The following is a 17,075-nucleotide window of genomic DNA, read 5'->3' on the forward strand; positions in this document are numbered from 1 at the left end:
CGGGGAGGGGGAAGAACACAATTTTTTCATTAACAGCTTCGAAATTAATAGCTATCATTAATAGCTCCGAAAATCTACTGTTTTTTCCATTTAGATACAGTATTTTCCTCTATAGAAATTATACTGAAATTAGTAATCCCCTCACTGGAGATATACTAACTTTAGAATTTAAATAGCGTCATAGCCAATCTGGAGATCTTAAACTTCATTATCTAAGACATCTCCAGCCATAGTGAACCTATATTTACCCTTCCACTTTTAAAACCACCTTCTACCAGTAGTCGCCACTCCTACTAACAGCCGTCTCTTCTACTAGCTGCCACCCATTTTAATAGCTGCCGCCTCTTTTAATAGGCGCTGAATTTCTAATAGTTTTTCCATCTACAAATGCAGGGCGGCGCTATTCAAAATGAAATAAAATTCGCAAAAATGATTGTAAAATCCTTACTAACCTGAATCGAAGTAGCTATGCATGACCAGGCAGCGACACATACTATAGTCAGGCATTGATAACCCAAAAAATTGATTTTTCCACCCTTTAGTACACCGTCGTTGGCTGATAATCCACCAATGGTGTCTTTGTTCGCAAATAACCCAACTGCTAGCAGGCCCCAGGTGCCACAAAACAAATGTATAGGAATACATGTAACTGGATCATCAATTTTCAAAGCCTCTACTGCAACTGATCCTGCAAAAATTAGAAAGAAAAAAGTTATACTTTCTTGTATTGGTAGCAACGAGATTTGACCAGATCAAATTTAACGTCAGAATGGATTATCGGTTCTCGGTGTCGTTAGTGATGTCGTTTTTATTAACACTGTTATCGTCAATTGCTTTGTTGTTGCTGCTGCTATAACCGTCGATGCCGCTACTTGTCGTTAAAAGTTATTGTTGCTGTCGTTATTGTTGTAAAGTTTTTATTTCCATGATGAGAAAACTTGATTATTCCACTCACCGTAACACGTGATCATACCTCCAACAAAACCGATGCAAAGCGCTTCCCAGGGTCTACACACTCCGCATATGGCTGTGATTGATACCAGCCCTCCAAGAATACTGCTTGTGAATATTGAAACGTCCAGCTTCTTGTTGTAACGTTTTGTCAGACAATAGCAATAAATAATAGACCATAACCCTCCACCAACCGAACCATTTACCGTTATAACAGCCGTCCTGGAAGCCAGCTTCCATTTACCTGCATGTTGTGGAAATCAGTTTTAGAAATATATAATTCCTTTTTATGGTCTAAAATAGGGAGCAGACATAATTTTTAGCATGATTTCCTAAGGTGACTCATAAATTGAAAAGTGTATACTAACGTCAACCCGTTCCTTAAATTTTAACCCTTTCCACCTAAACTTTTTGATGTAATATTTGTGAAGCGTGTATTAAATATTTTCTATTCTTCTTGTAATGTCGTAAAGACATCGACGACGGAGAGGACTTGGGCAGAAGAAGAGGGACGATTTTGATGACAGTTATGATAGTGAATAGGGAGAAAGAGATAAACAGATATATATTGTAAACACGTGTTCTTATTTAACCTATTTTCCCGATATTAAATTTCTTTTATCCAAAAAAAAAACGATATTTGAAGGTACGATATATTAACCGTCAAATAATGTAAGAACAGATTGATACTTAGCGTACTTTTTTTAAATTTGTGGAGAAACAAATAATGTTGATGTTCAACCTCGTCCCCAGGGCATCTTGTATCTTTTCTGACCCCGGGACGGCGATACGAACATGTCGTATCGCCGTCCCGGAGTCAGAAAAGATACAAGATGCCCTGGGGACGAGGTTGGTTGATGTTGATTTTCAGTACAGATTGAAATGAACCAGCCAAATAAAAGATAGGCATGAATGCTTAAATTTGCCAACAGGTTAGCATAAATATTTAATGTTTATATTTTGTTCCTTCAACAAAAATACATGGTTATGCAGATCTTAAATTCTATCCAAGTTAAAGAATCTGATACCTCCGCTAACACCGAATGTGGAGCCGCAATTAAAACCAAGCCATCCCCACCACAACATAAATGTACCAAGCATCACATTTGTTGGCGACGCCATGTTTGCTTTCACAGCATTTTTATCAAAAATGCCTTGCCTGTAGACAAAGAGAAAAGAGAAAAGTTATTTCCACTTCCTCACAACGAAACGTTTGCACTGAAAGTTAACGATATCTTAAGTTTCGAAAGGTGATTTTGTTTTCTTATTGTATTCCTCGACACTACTTTTTTATATAATTAAATCAGTGTTTGCCACCCTTAAAATAGGGTTTTGCGAAGAAAAATAAAAAAAACTGTTACCTTGGTTTCAACATGATTGTAGCAATAAGAGCTGATGACCCTCCAACGATATGTACTGGTCCGCATCCTGCCACATCAACAACATCACGTTTTTTAAGAAAACCATTTTTATCCCATATCCAGTGTGCAGGAAACACATAGGATAAGAAATTAACAAGAGAAAAAAACATATACGCTTTTAAGTTAGTGCGTTCGGCCATTGCTCCCGATACAATTGTAGTGGCTGTCGTAGCGAAAGAGAGTTGAAAAAAATACTTTGAAAATAAATGACCAAAATCTTCATTTGTGACGTCAACGAAAAAATTACCAAAGCCGGAAAACCCATTGGCGTAATTTTTATCGTCTCCAAAACTGAATGCAAACCCGCACACCCAATAACCCAATGCGCCAAATATAACATCAAGTGCGTTTTTGACCATAATATTCGTTTCATTTTTACTTGATACGGTGCCTAAATAAAAAAAAAGATGTTATAAAATTCTTCATTTATATACCAGGCTCTATTGCTTATATTCCTTATTATGAGGCACTCAATTACGAATTTTTGCTGCCTCCTAGATTCCCATTAAAGGCAAAATACCATAGGAACGGAGTTAGAGATTATATTAACATATAAATCTTATCATAAAAAAAATCTTTTTCAGAGTGTATCGTTGATGGATATTGCCTCGCCACACGATTAAAACAGATAACTCTTTGACAGTAGGAATTTCATTATTTAAAAATTAATATCATTCTATAGCTGCTTTTCAAGCACAGTGATTTTAATTTTTTCCATATTTATATTATTATTTACCTATTTTAATCATATACTAGCCGACAGTTTACAATGTCTGCTTACGTTGATCTTATTCGTCCAAACATCAATTCACAACAAACAAAAACAACACAAACTAATTTCCACCTCATCAATAGCTCGGCATCTACAATCAGGTTTTTGTTTTCATAAAATGAGAGACCTTTCTTTCGCAAGGAAGTTACATTTTTTCAGTAAATACCTGGAAAAACTCTGCTTTTCGATTCTGTAATTTTCTTATTCGCCTCCACTGACAGTTTACAGTTCCAGAAAAAGAATGATTATTTCTTTGTATACACGCTTTGTTTTATAAGAATACCAACTTCCAGCCAGGCTGGTCACTAATCTTTTTTCTCTATTGTTCTAAACAGGAGACTTATTGTTTTTAACTTGATATCCCAGCCTGATATTCTTATAAAGCATATTCTTATAAAGGAAAAAGAATGTAATCTAATACACTGCCAACTCTAAAGCGTGGACATGAATTTAAAACAAAAATCTTATCTAAATTCAATACTGCAAAACACGCTAAGGTGTTACTGAAATGTCACTAAATGTCTCAACCTCGTTCCCAGCGCCTGTTGTCTCTTTTCTATAACCGGAACGGCGAGACGAACATGGATACAGAATGCCCTTGGGACAAGGTTGTAAATATATCATTATTAACACGCTTACAAAACTGCAATTTTACCTGCTTCGAGCAAGCCAAATCCGCTCTGCATCGTGAAGATGATGAAAGCACTTGTTAAAATCCAGGTAGCATCGCTTGCATCGTCATTGTTTTGATTTTCTTTTACCAGCTCCATGAGATGTTCTGTTGTGATATTAGTGACTTTAGAACAATTTAAAAGAAGTTCTTCACTTAGCATTTTACTATGTATTAACTTTGATTTTTCTAGGTGCAAAAAGACATATCTAAATTATGTATTATTTCACTAGGGTTAACCAATATGACTTTTCTCCTTCTTCTTCTTTTGTCCTTATTTTTTGTCAAATTAATGACAATTCGCACGCAAAAGAGTTCGACTCCCAATAAGGTACAGGGTTTAAATAGACTTCAGTTTTTTAAGGACATAAAGCTACAAACATCTACAAAATTTATTGAGACTTCATCACCACGTGTAATTATGTACGTCATTTCTATACTAGATACACGCGACTTGAACTTGTTCACAGCGGACTTTGGAATCTTAATTTGTTTGGTTAGATTTATACAAAATGTGTTAATACCTGCTGACGCCAGTGTGGCCAATTTTATTGTGTGCCCGGACGTGGATTATTTTGTAAAGCAGACGTGTTAGAAAATCCGAGGAGCGAAATTACTACGCTCCTTACCTAACCTAACAATCTATAAGCGAAGCACTTTCGCTTCAGCTACCGGCCTAAGGACTGCGAAGATTAAAGGTAGGGATAGGGAGTCATATGCCACTTTTTTGTCTTACCAAATTTAAAAAGTCTTTCTTCTAAGTGTTCCTTTTATTTCTATATAAAAAAGGGTCATTAATTACTATAAATCGTTTAAAAATCTATTCGGATAACATAAAAGCAATGACGGTAACCTTTTTTAGATTTTTCCCTTTTCTGGATGAATGATATTGTTAACTCTCTTAATATCTCCAACTGGGTTGCGGCAGTTGCTTTTTTCGTGTAACCACACATACATGAACTGACGAAACGTCTTAAAATGTAACAAAAAAATAAAAAGCATGACAAGTAGTGAAAATTGTCAAAAATACTAGAATATTTTATGAAAACCAAGACTAACATACAAAATGAGTTTCCTTAGTACATGCCACAGCTTCACCATTACATTGAACGTCTACTATTTTTTGCTAACAAAAAATTTAATATGTGTCATGAAAAACCTGAAAATGACCAAAATTTTTCTCTGTGAGACACCTGTCTGATTTAAATATTGGAATGCTCTAACTGCAAACCTCGCATGCTTGGCAAGAATAAATATAGCAATTTCAAAAAAGAGAGAGAGATATCCGTGATGTTAATCTTGGAAAAAACTTTCTTGAATACAGCTGGTTTTCTATTGTGGTTTTGTTTTGATATTGTTTGATAGTTTTTTGTTTTGTTGTTTTCAATAAGGAAAATACTTGGTGTATGTTTTTAGATTCCCTTTAACTCTAATTTCTAATTTTTAACTCAGACGATAATGTGTTGTCGTATAGGAACACTGCTTCTACATAAATAAGTTGCAAGTGTATACAAACTTCCATCTACCGTATTTAGCGTTTTACCATTTGAAAAAAGACGGGATATTAAGAGAGGGAGAAATATTAGAAAGGAGGGATTATTTTTTAAAACATTGAAAGTTGACAGTTTTATTTTCAACAATCTCTTCCTTGCAAAAAAAAAACGCAACTTTCGCATCAACTAAAATTTTAACATGCATTCAAAATAGTTGTGAAGAATTGGTAAAAATTACATCAATCCAGCATGCGGGATTATCGGAGAGGCGGGATTATCGAAGATATTTCTGAGTTAGCAATAATAGAGTATACACAGTACGCACTTACCTTGACAGTCAAGAAAAAAAACACGACATAGGCTAATACAAGAATGAAAATGCACTGGAATTGTGTTTTTCAACTATTATCTTTTCTGTTTAAGAGTAGGCTTTCACTCAATGTCGTTGTTATGAATTACGTGCGCACGTGCATTGTTTTCAATTCAAAATCAAAACATTACGTTACTCCACAACTCATCTAAAACTTCAAGAAGCTGGTCTGTAAAAACTCCAGGTGAAGGGGCGGAAGAGGCAGAAGGAGGCAACCCGCAACTTCGTAGCCCAGTAGTTTAGCAAGACTTTGTAGTAAAACTTCAATAATACAGACATTCGCCAAAAAGATGGACAGCTCTATAAAGAAGAACACAACGCGATCTCTCGAAAGTGGACACGTTTGTTTTCTTACTTCGTTTTCGCCCACGGATTTGAACTCCTTCCCTATAAACCAGAGATTAACTGTCTTTTTTTTTTTTTTTTGTATTTTTATTTAAAATAGTAGTTATTTTTATTTCTAGTCAGTGAATAGCTTTATTTTGGCTATTCAAACAACGCCCTAACAGTTGATAAATAATAAAAATAAAAAATCTGTAATAAAAATAAATAGCCTGTAGAAGCCTGCAAAAAAAACATGAAATTTATAAAGAATGTAAAGCGAGGCTCTCTACAGGATTTGTCCGTCAAGTATTCACTTTAGGAAGGTCTGCAAATAAAAAACAATGATCGCCAAAGTTGTATGAGGTAATATAAAAAAAAATAGTTTCCCCTTAGGACAAACATCAGGGTTAGCAGGAAAAAATTAAAGTTTTTTGTTAGGAACTATAATGCTCCTTTTAACCTCGAAATGAGTTTCCAGAACTTAATACGTTGGCTTCCTCAAAATTATCCATAAAAATCGCTCATAAAAGCTGTATCAAAACATCGCCGAAGATACCCTGTTTGGTGGAAAAAGGAACACGTGATTTTTCTAACACTTTCTGAATTTGGTTCAATAAACCCACCACAGATATTTAATTCAAAGCTATAAAGCGATAAAATAAATACACAAAAAAAATCACAACGCAAATAAATAGAAATCAAGACATATACACTTACTATTTTTAAAATAATGCAGATAATCGCCATGCTCCATTACCCGGGCTTTTTTACTTGCTAAGTATTTGGAATAATAAAACGTACGATCGCGCCTTATTGATCTAACCAAATTTTGACGTCATTTGGTAGTGGTGCTACATGTTTAAAAAATTTTATTTGGCCATAGCGTGGCATCTAATTCCAAATACGACAAGTTTTCTCAAACTTAATAAAAATCGTGGCAAGAACGCGAAATGGAAATAAACATCACATTTTCGCCGTGTGAGTTAGAATATTCCGAAAAGTAATCGGGGAAAACTTCATTAGGCGTCTGCTTATGTTTTGGTGCAATTGGCGCGTAAATGTCCGAAAAAAATATTTATGTGAGTAAAAGCATAAAAGGAATAAAGGTAAAGAAATGAAACTAAAAAAACAAAAAACATTACGTTTATTAATAATAACGTAATTACTTCTTTAAAAACAATTACCTCTATAACAATACCCGTCGTCTGTCTGTTTGTCTATCTGTTTTGGAAACACGAAATGCGATATGTAAAGGAGGGGCGACCTTGTGAATTTTTTCACAGGTTGACGACTAGTCTCTTTAATAATAGCCGTCTCTCTCTGTTTGTCCGCGAAAGACGTGTCCTGTAACGAAAACACGAAATGCAATATCAATAAGGAAGTGCGACCTCGTGGATTTCTCCACGGGTTAACGACTAGTCTCTATATTAATGGCGGTATTATTTCTGTCCCTGCGCAAAATGGTACCTCATGTAGCGATACACGCGAAATGCATTATATAAAGGACGAGCGAATTCGTAGATTTATCCACGGGCCATCGACTAGTCTCTTTATTAATAGCCTTCGTCTGTCTGTCTGTCCGCGAAAGGCGCGTACTGTTACAGAGACACGATATATAAAGGACGGGCGACCCCGTGGATTTATCCACGGGTTAACGACTAAAACAACTGTGTTTTAAATTTTCGTTAAGAAGCGCTTATTCTCTGATGTGTAAAAAGTAACCGCCCCATTTTGGTCTAAGGGCGGTTATTCGGTCAGGGGTATGTACTTACCGTACTGCTTCTATTAAACGCCCCCTTCTATTAAACGCCCCCTCGAATAGGCGCCCCTCCTTTACAGTCATTTTAGGAATAAACGCCCCCCTCGAATAGACGCCCCCTCGAAGAGACGCCCCTCCCTCATAAGGGGAGTTTATGCAAGGCGATAGTAAAAGTACTTACTTGTATTTTTCCTAAGTCATAGCTTTTAAGGTTGGAAATTTAGCTTTTCGCTTTTCAAGTTCATTCTCAAAACATGTGAATATCTTTTATTTTCTGTTGTGAAGATATATATTATAGGTATCCTTAAAAACTGCAAAAGAGACGAAATGTAAAAAATTTATTACACGCCCCTTTTTTAAACGCCCCCATCTCAAAAAATTTAATAAAAGGCCCGGGCATATTCTATTATATTCAAAGCATTACGGCATTGAAATAAAAGTAGGCAGAATGGGGCTTTTCTTGGCCAGGGCGCACTAATTCTGTTATTTACCGGACTCGACCCCAGCACCTTTTACTGAAAACGCAGGGCCGTTGGGAAGAAAATAATCTTCAGATCAGGTTGGTAATTTACAGTATTTATCCTTTTTTCTATCAATGTGCATATTAGCAAAAAAGTATAAAATTTTGAAAAAAAATTTTAGTAATATTTTTTGACACTATAAAAACAAAACAAAACACAAAACGGAAGGGGTGTGTGGTTCCCAGATAAAAAACATGTCTCAAAACCTGGTACCACCTTCTCGTATTTTGCTTGCGTACATCTGCGCGTGCATATATAGACAAGCTTTGGTGGATGAATATGCTACATACATGTAGAATCTTTTTACGGACATCCGTATTTTTTAAAAAAAGACCATAAAAACATTTTTGCCCCCCCGTCCAAGCCATGCCAAAAACTATAAAAGTGTGAATCAATCCTTTTCGCTTTGTTCAGCATGAATATAGAATTGATATCTCAGGAGATTGTCTACTTGAACGGCTGTTGCGCTTGCAGAATAGTTTTCTCCTAGAAACAACTGTCGAACGACAACAACAACGATCGACAAACTTCATCGAAATGTTATCCCACTTGCTTCGGACGGATTTGCCGGTCCATTTGATTCTGAAATTCATGCTTCTCATTTGCACCTTGTTTGTTAGTAGATAACCAAGTAGAAGTTTTTTCTAAATCAATCAAGTTATATGTACATGTATTAATTGTGGTACTTGCATTACCAAAAGTTACGCAGAAGAGGAAGTTATATAAATCTTGTTCATAGGGTTTTTTGCGCCTAAGCCATATATACATTTTTTATGAGAAACATTCTTCTTAACTTTAAAAAAGATTTTCACGGCCTAAAACAAGTCCTAGGGACGAGGTTAAGAATTTGCTGTTAAAAGTAAGCCTAAGAAAACATTAAGTTTCTTATATAAAAAAGCATGGTATATACATATTACATATGTATCTGTCATCATTTTCATATATTACATATACGTAACGTACTACGCGCAAACCAGGTTTCAAATCATGTTTTTTTTTTTTACACCAGTGCGTAGTAAGCATAAAAGTTTGGTATAACCAGACAGTGACGAACACCAATTTTATATTTGTGTAATTTATCTTACGGTAAGAATTTATTTGCTCTGCTGTGTCAGTTAATTGCTTCAACTAGTTGTGATATAAACATAATCTAATTTATTTGTTGTGGATAAATATATATGGGAAATTAGCTTAGCTTGCTAAAGGTTGAAGGTAAATCACTTCCAAATCTTTTAGTAATGTGAGAGAGAGATATGCATATTTTACATGCTAACCTCACAAATATGGAGGGATATACCCTGTCTATTATTTCCAGGTGGGGCCATAGCTTAGATTGGGAGTTCTAGAATATTTACTGCTCATTTTGAGCTACGCAGACCCAATTAGTAGGGCCTGCGCTCTACTAGACAACTCCCGGTAACATCCAACGGCCCACACAGTGTGCCATCTCTCCAGTTTCCCTAGTAACATTCACTCGCCTACGTTAAATCACCGTCAAGAGGAATCGAACCCCAGTCTCCTGCATAGAGTACGAGAGCTATAACCACTAATCTACGGTGCCACATATATTAGATGGATAAAACATCGCCCCTTGCTAAAAAATCTATATACTTGTATAGAAAAATAATTCTTTCAAACCAGTGTGAGAAATTGTGTTTCATAGTTTCATATGCAATTTAGATCATGAAAGTCATGTTTTGGGAATGAAGAAGACAACCCTTCTAAGTCTTTCAAAAGGTACAGACAAAGAAATTGAAACAATAGAAACAACTGAAGAGGTACAAGAAGAGAACAAAGAAACACAAAACCAAGCAAAAGTACAGGCAGATTCTGTGCAGCCCACACAGGAAACATCTGCTTCTGCACTTCTTCCAGAAAGGGTAAGGTGATGATACTGTGTCAGCTCTAATGCTATAAAAATTAAAAAAAAGGATTTTCTTTTGTGTGTCTTTGCAGAGGGAATAGAGAATATAAAATTAAGGAGTAATATTATGCTCTGCATTAAAATTAATGAAGCTACTAACACGTATAACAGTCTCTACTTGGAAATTTGTGATAGTTAATAAACAATGTAAGACCTAAAACCTATTCAAAACACTTTCTTTTTAACTAAGCTTATTTTTGTTTATTAAGAGAGGAAGCTCCGGACAGTAAATTTTTGATTCAATTTCGAGCCCTTAACAACTAGGATTCTTATAAAAGTGTGTGGAAAACCAACAGCAATAACTTTGCAGATATAGACAGCATTTTTCTGTGCAAAGTGCTTAGCAATAACTTTTTTGTCTGACTAATTTGATATAAATCTTTCTCTTTTAATTTTTATTTGTCGATAAAAATTATTATAGTTTCGAACCATATTTATTATTTTTACAGTCTGTATATCACATTAATATTTTAAGAATTTTTTAAAGGGATTCAATCACTTCAATTTTTTTGAAATAAGCTCTGAAATGCAGATTGTATTCAATTATACAACTTTTTTACTGCATTTCGTGGTCATGGAAATTGTCATTAAAATTATTGAACCATTTTTGCAAAAACATAATCTCATAGTGCCAAGAAAGTGTTGAAAATCAAATTTTTTGATTATGAATGAATCATCTTTTTATATTAAAGTGTTAACAGGAAAATAAATGTCTTTAAAAATACTATAATCAATTTGCAGTTATTTATATGAAAGCTGTCAAAGAGTACTGTTTTATAACAAGAAAATCTTCTTTTTTGTGCAATAGGAAAAGTTTAATTTTTATTTTGCATGAATCGGCTATTTTAAAATCTTGTTATTTTTAATGTAAACAATTGCACAGCCTGACATTTTTGACTTGTGTGTACACAGAGTTTTAGTTGATGGTGTTAATAGGTTGATGAAGTTATTAATTATGTTTTTGAATAGAATAAATAGCAATTTTTAATTACAGAACAATCTCTTTCTTCCTTTTAGTAATTAATAAATTGTCAAATTTCTAAACTGCTTTTAATGATTTTTAGCTTTCAGCAGAGAAAGAAAAGTCAGCTTCAAACATGGGTTCTGGAAAGTTGAAGATTCAAGTTGTCAATGGCCGCAAATTACAAAATAAGGAAACATTTCAGACTAGTGATCCCTACTGTATGTTAGAACTTGGATCAACAAAGCACAAAACAAAACATGTTAGCAGTAATTTAAACCCTGATTGGAATGAAAGTTTTACCTTCGATGTCCAACCTGGTATGGATGTTGTCTCTTTATCCATTTGGGATAAAAACTCTATCAAGAAAGATGTATTCATGGGATATTCTTACGTCACTTTTAACAATATTCAAAGAGGCCAACCTACTCCTAAGGTAAATCAAATTTATACAAGATTCATGTTTCAAAATAGTTCTAACAGTTTCAGAATGACGACATATTGTATATAGGGCAGAAATTAATAAAGTGTTAGACAACCATGGAATTTCACAACAGCTTTCAACAATCCCACCTTAATTGTCTTTGCATACTATATTTATCACAGCATTTTGTAAATATGCGCTAACGTGATCAATCACGTTGACCATGTTACGTGATTGCGTAATGTACCTAATTTGCTCCGGGCATGCAATTTTCAAAATGGTTATTTATTTGTTTAACAACCCTGTTCCTGGGGCCTGTTTGCTGAAAAAAGCACTTAGATGTGTATGTTAAATTATTTGTGTATATTGTTTGAGTAGATTCACAATGGTTCAAAAGAGAAGAAAACTAGTAACGATGGAAGGAACAACAAAAACAGTCCTAAAATATATTGTACTTTTATCATATTTATTTTGATGCATGTAGGGCGAAATATAAAAATTGAATGATCTTTTGAATAACTTTACCATCCATCCTATTTTTTGCGCCTGTTAAATTAGTTAATTTATACCGTCTTTACATAGACTGCTAACATGCTGGGTGGTTGCTCAGGTCAGATCAATTTGATACTCACTGCAGACTTTGAAACACAAGCATCTAAAATTGAAAACATGACTCAACAACTTCAACAAGGTACTGCAGATAACAACAAATCAAAAGATGAAATTGCACGTCTGAATGGAGAAGTGAATCGAATGTCTGCTGAGAATGATAGATTTTCAGCTAACAACAAAAAATTGGAAGAAGAAAACAAAAAGTTTGAGGAGAACAATAATCGACTGGAAGCGTCTGTTAATAAGTTGGAGGATGAAAACAACAAATTTGAGGCTAACAACAAAAAGCTGGAAGAAGAAAACAAAAAATTTGAAGAAAGTAACAACCGTTTGGAAGCTTCAGTAAACAAATTGGAAGGGGAAAATAAAAAGTTTGAAGAAAACAACAAAAAGTTAGAACAAGAGAATAAAAAATTCGAAGAAAACAACTTGAAACTGGAAGCTGAAGTAAATAGATTGGGTGGCGAGATCAATAAAATGGCAGAAGAAAATAACAAGTTTTCAGAAAACAATAAAAAACTAGAGGAACAAGTTGGCATGTTGGAAGGAGAAGTTTCCAAAATGGGAGAGTTAAACAAAGAGTATGAAGCAAATAACAAAAAATTAGAAGAAAATGTAAATAAACTGGAAGGTGAAGTTAATAAAATGACTGAAGAAAACAACAAGTTCTCTGAAAACAACAAGAAGTTGGAAGAACAAGTTGGACAGTTAACTGTAAGCATTTTTGTCCACCATCAATTTTGACTGATAAAAAGCCCTGCTTAGAACTTGTTCAATTTGAAAAATAAGGCTTTGATAATTTAGTTAATAAATACCTAATCCTTGTAGTAGAAAAATTTTTTTAGCAAAGTTCTATGGTTGTGCTAATCCCCAAAAATGTGACGTTTTTCTTGAATATACAATGCAATGATAGTACATTTGCAAATCTTTGCGTATAAGTTGATACTTGTAAATTCAACATTGAAGATTTAAAAAAAAGGCAACAAATGTGTTATTCCCTCTCACATTCTAGATTCTGTTTTGGAAATTTGATATAGTTATTAAAAATTCTGTTGTAACATTAACATTTCTTCCTTTCTGCATTTTCAAGTGTTTCAACGACTATATCGTCTGGTGTTCTATATTTCATTTAAGAGCCGTTGACAAAATTATCGAACATTCTAGTTTATTTTAAATTCACAAATATCCATAACTGGATCCGTTTGTTTTTGTTGAACATTTGACTTGGTTACATATATCATATTTTTGGTTTATTTAAATTAAAAAATCTGGCTTATTTATCGAATATTCGGTGTACAAGTTATTTTAGTTTCCAAAATGCATTGGGTAAAATTGGAATTGTATAATAATGGTGCTAACTAATTTCGAAATCGTCAGTTGTTTATGTCATCAGAGTTTCTGTCCCCATCCAATCTGTGCTATTATGCTTAGTTCTTACTTAAAATTTTTTTCAATTTCATTTCGTTTGTGGTAGGGCTAATTAAAACGTAGTTTTTCTAAATAGCAACAAATGCGTTATCCCCTCACGCATTCTTCATTCTGTTTTGCGAATTCGATGTAGCTATTAAAAAATTTGATGTAACTTTACAATAATTGAAAATGGCTATAGCAGTTCAAAAGTTGACAGCAATTATGGACTTAATAGTTATATTAAAATATTAATTATAATGCGTATAAATCTCAGCTCAGGTCAGCATTCAGCAAAAACCAGTCACCTAAATTAACGTTTACATTTGATTATTATTTCTATTTGATTATTTTGCAGATCGACATAGTGGAACTGAAATGTTTTGGATTGCAGACACTGATTGTTGTGATAAAAAACTCCTTGTCACACATGTTTAATTGTCTTTTTTAAACTTAGGGAGAAGTGAATAAATTTGCCGAAGAAAACAACAAGTTCAAAGCCAACAACGAGAAATTGGAACAAGAGGTTTCTAAAATGGGTGCAGAGAATGAAAAGATGGCAGAAAACAATAAAAATCTAGCTGATGAGATCGCACGATTGAAAGCAGAAATTGATAGAATGGCAGAAGAGAATAAGAAGTTTGCTGAGAACAACGAAAACCTTAAGAAAGAGGTAATATATTTTATGGCCACTCCTTAAATAACCTTCGTGGACGTTTTTAAAGTTCAAAAGTTAACAAGTCGTTTCGCATCCAAAGCATGATGGTAAAACATTCTTCATAGCCAGTGAATATGAGTTAGACATCAGGTATTTTTACAGGAAAATCATAAAACAAACAGCTAACTACCTACCTATCTTGATTTTACCTTCTAAATGTGATGGTATCAGTTAGAAAAAATATGTATATATTATATGTTTAGAAATGACAAGCAGTCCTAACTAAGATATTTTATCTTTAGGTTGAGAAAATAACCGGCGAAAATGAGAAATTCGCAGAGAATAATAAGGTGTTACAAGATGAAAACACTAAGTTTATTGAGAACAACAAAACATTAACATTAACTGTCACTGAACTGAAAGAACAAGCAGATAAATTCCGTGAGATCTACGAGAAATTGCTGAAAGAAAATGAAAAACTTGCGAAGATTAGGGATGGACTGCAGGAACAATTAACGGTATGCTTCTGTCTACTTTAGTTACGCCACATGTCACTTTGGTCATTATTTAATGTTTATTTGACTGCCCATGGGGTCAATCCATTTGGTCCCCCAGGCCACGCCCCTGTCATTGGTAGCATATTTCTTTCCCCTAGAAATAAAATCTCCAAAGTAATTTTGAAAAATATCAAAGAACATTATGTTTTTTCTTTAATTATCACAGCCAACAATTAAATAAAAATCACATATTTTAGATGATCTAAAGAGTCCATTTGCAAAACCTTCTGATCTTCAGGGCCAAACATGGTGGTAGCTTATCAGCTTAACTTTTATTTTGTCACACGTTATTTTTGTTCATAATAAGAAGGCTGGAAATTTTATGTTTTTATGTTCTGAAAAGTATGCTTCAAAAAATATAATTAATATAGATGTGAAGAGGTACTGGTAATACTCTCATTACGTGGCGTATGACTTATGTCGAAACACTAAGGATAAATATCCGTTCTTTTCTCCAAAAAAGCGAAAGTATTTTTCTTTACCTTTTTTACCTTTGTGTAATCAGTTGTTTTATGTATTTATTTTTGCACTGATGTTATTCTTGTAGGGATTTCAAAAACTGCAAGAGATGATTTTTGCACAGCTGAATGAAAAAATGCGAGCAATGGATCGTTCTCTGTTGGAAAAGATAGCAGCAGACATAGAAATGATGGATGATGATCAAGGTAAAACAATCAGTTCAGGTTGCGCATGAAACGGCCATCTTAATGATATTAATTTTTGCGGAATTAATTTGCTTTCAAAAGGCAAATTTTTTATTGATAAATCGCAACGTATTACATGCTTGAAAAATTGAAAAACAAACCCGTAGAATGTTTGTTTTTTTCTTTGAGTAAAATAGACGACTATTTGACAAACAAAATAAACGTAGAATAATTTTAAGTTGAATTTTGCTTTTCCTGCAAAAAAAATCCGCAAACGTTCCTCGAATATTATTATACCGTAAAACGCGCTGTTTTATCCTCCTTGAACCGCAAAAATTATTTTCAGAAAAGTGAATTAGGCAAACAACGTTTTCCTCTCGAAAAATAATATTTTTTCTTTGGCTACGTGGTTCCATAGTGCCTAATTTTGCGAATGGCAACATTTTCCGAAATTTCTGAAGGTACCAGTAAAGCTCGTCACAAATGATGATCAGAAGCGTTCATTTAGGAGAATGTTTTTACCACATTTTAAGGTTAGTTGGTTAGAGAATACTTATATTTTAGGTTTGTCGCGCGACGAATTCGGTAAATTCATGAAACGCGTACCAACGCATTTAAAAGAGAAGTTTGAGAAGATTGCAGACGATTTTCAAAAATTTGATACGAACAAAGACAATGTTATCGATTCCGATGAATTCGGAACAATGTTGGATCAAGTCATGAAAGAAACAGAGATACCGAGTGCAAGTTCAGATGAAGAAAGATGAAGAGATATCCATTATTTACAAATGTCTGATAATGTCTTGACGTTGTAAAAGCTGCTATTAAGTTTTAAGTCATGGCTATCCCTTTCTGAAGATTTGAAGATTTCATCAACTTTGCACTTTTTTATTACATCTAGTTTGTTTAAATTTACAATGTGGTCATACGGTATAATTACATGTTCATCTTTGTTGCTTGTTTTTCGTTTGTTTGTTTGTTTGTTTGTTTGTTTGTTTGTTATTACCTTTAAAAGAGAAGTTATTTTGGAAATAAGATATACATTCATTACGTTCTTTCATCTCTTTAGGTAGTTTTGTGCGCTGTGATGTCATAATTTTATAATTATTTTTAATAATTTAATAGTTATTTTTTCTATGTTATTTTATGCAAAATTTTAAAATTAAATTTATTTTTCGTATTTACAATTTTCAAATTAATAATTTCGGTTGGTGGTAAAAGATATGTATAGTAGCTATATTTTGTTCTTTGAATTTAGATATAAGAATATTTTTCACAAATTTATTTATCTTCACAATTTTGTCTTGTTTATTCCTCGTTTAACGAACCCTTATTCGTGCAGCAGTGTCGTCATAGAAACGCTGATTACATTCTAAAAACCATAATTTAAACCCACACGCAATTTAGCAGTCTTGTTGCTCAAATGTCGGATAAAGTAAAATTTACCTTTAGAGAAACAACTTAATTGTTGAATACTGAACGTAAATCCACTTTGACGTTTAAAAATTTAATTGAAACTGTCCTGGACAAAATATGTCGCCATGGATACTTTTGTGCTAATTTTGTGATTTTTCAAAATTTTGTCCCGGCCGTAGAAAGCGAAAAGG

At 33.7% G+C, this 17,075-nt stretch overlaps 2 protein-coding genes across 2 annotated transcripts; one reads left to right on the forward strand and one right to left on the reverse strand.

Moving 5' to 3' along the window:
- Positions 1-388: 388 nt before the first annotated feature.
- On the reverse strand, positions 389-4,644 carry LOC130646292 (putative ammonium transporter 3). Its single transcript, XM_057452467.1, has 5 exons — positions 3,800-4,644; positions 2,313-2,763; positions 1,980-2,110; positions 956-1,195; positions 389-688 (listed from the first exon to the last, which is right to left on the reverse strand). Exons 1-5 carry the CDS (start codon positions 3,975-3,977, stop codon positions 405-407), a joined length of 1,284 nt encoding a protein of 427 aa, XP_057308450.1. The 5' UTR covers positions 3,978-4,644; the 3' UTR covers positions 389-404.
- Positions 4,645-9,241: 4,597 nt separating this feature from the next.
- Positions 9,242-16,765, forward strand: LOC130645183 (flagellar attachment zone protein 1-like). Its single transcript, XM_057451078.1, has 8 exons — positions 9,242-9,367; positions 9,962-10,161; positions 11,270-11,602; positions 12,173-12,916; positions 14,067-14,282; positions 14,570-14,785; positions 15,372-15,489; positions 16,033-16,765. The coding sequence occupies exons 2-8, from the start codon at positions 9,985-9,987 to the stop codon at positions 16,233-16,235; spliced, it is 2,007 nt and encodes a 668-aa protein (XP_057307061.1). The 5' UTR covers positions 9,242-9,367; positions 9,962-9,984; the 3' UTR covers positions 16,236-16,765.
- Positions 16,766-17,075: the final 310 nt, after the last annotated feature.

The sequence above is a fragment of the Hydractinia symbiolongicarpus genome, chromosome 5 (genome assembly GCF_029227915.1).
Source record: "Hydractinia symbiolongicarpus strain clone_291-10 chromosome 5, HSymV2.1, whole genome shotgun sequence".
Classification (NCBI taxonomy): domain Eukaryota; kingdom Metazoa; phylum Cnidaria; class Hydrozoa; order Anthoathecata; family Hydractiniidae; genus Hydractinia; species Hydractinia symbiolongicarpus.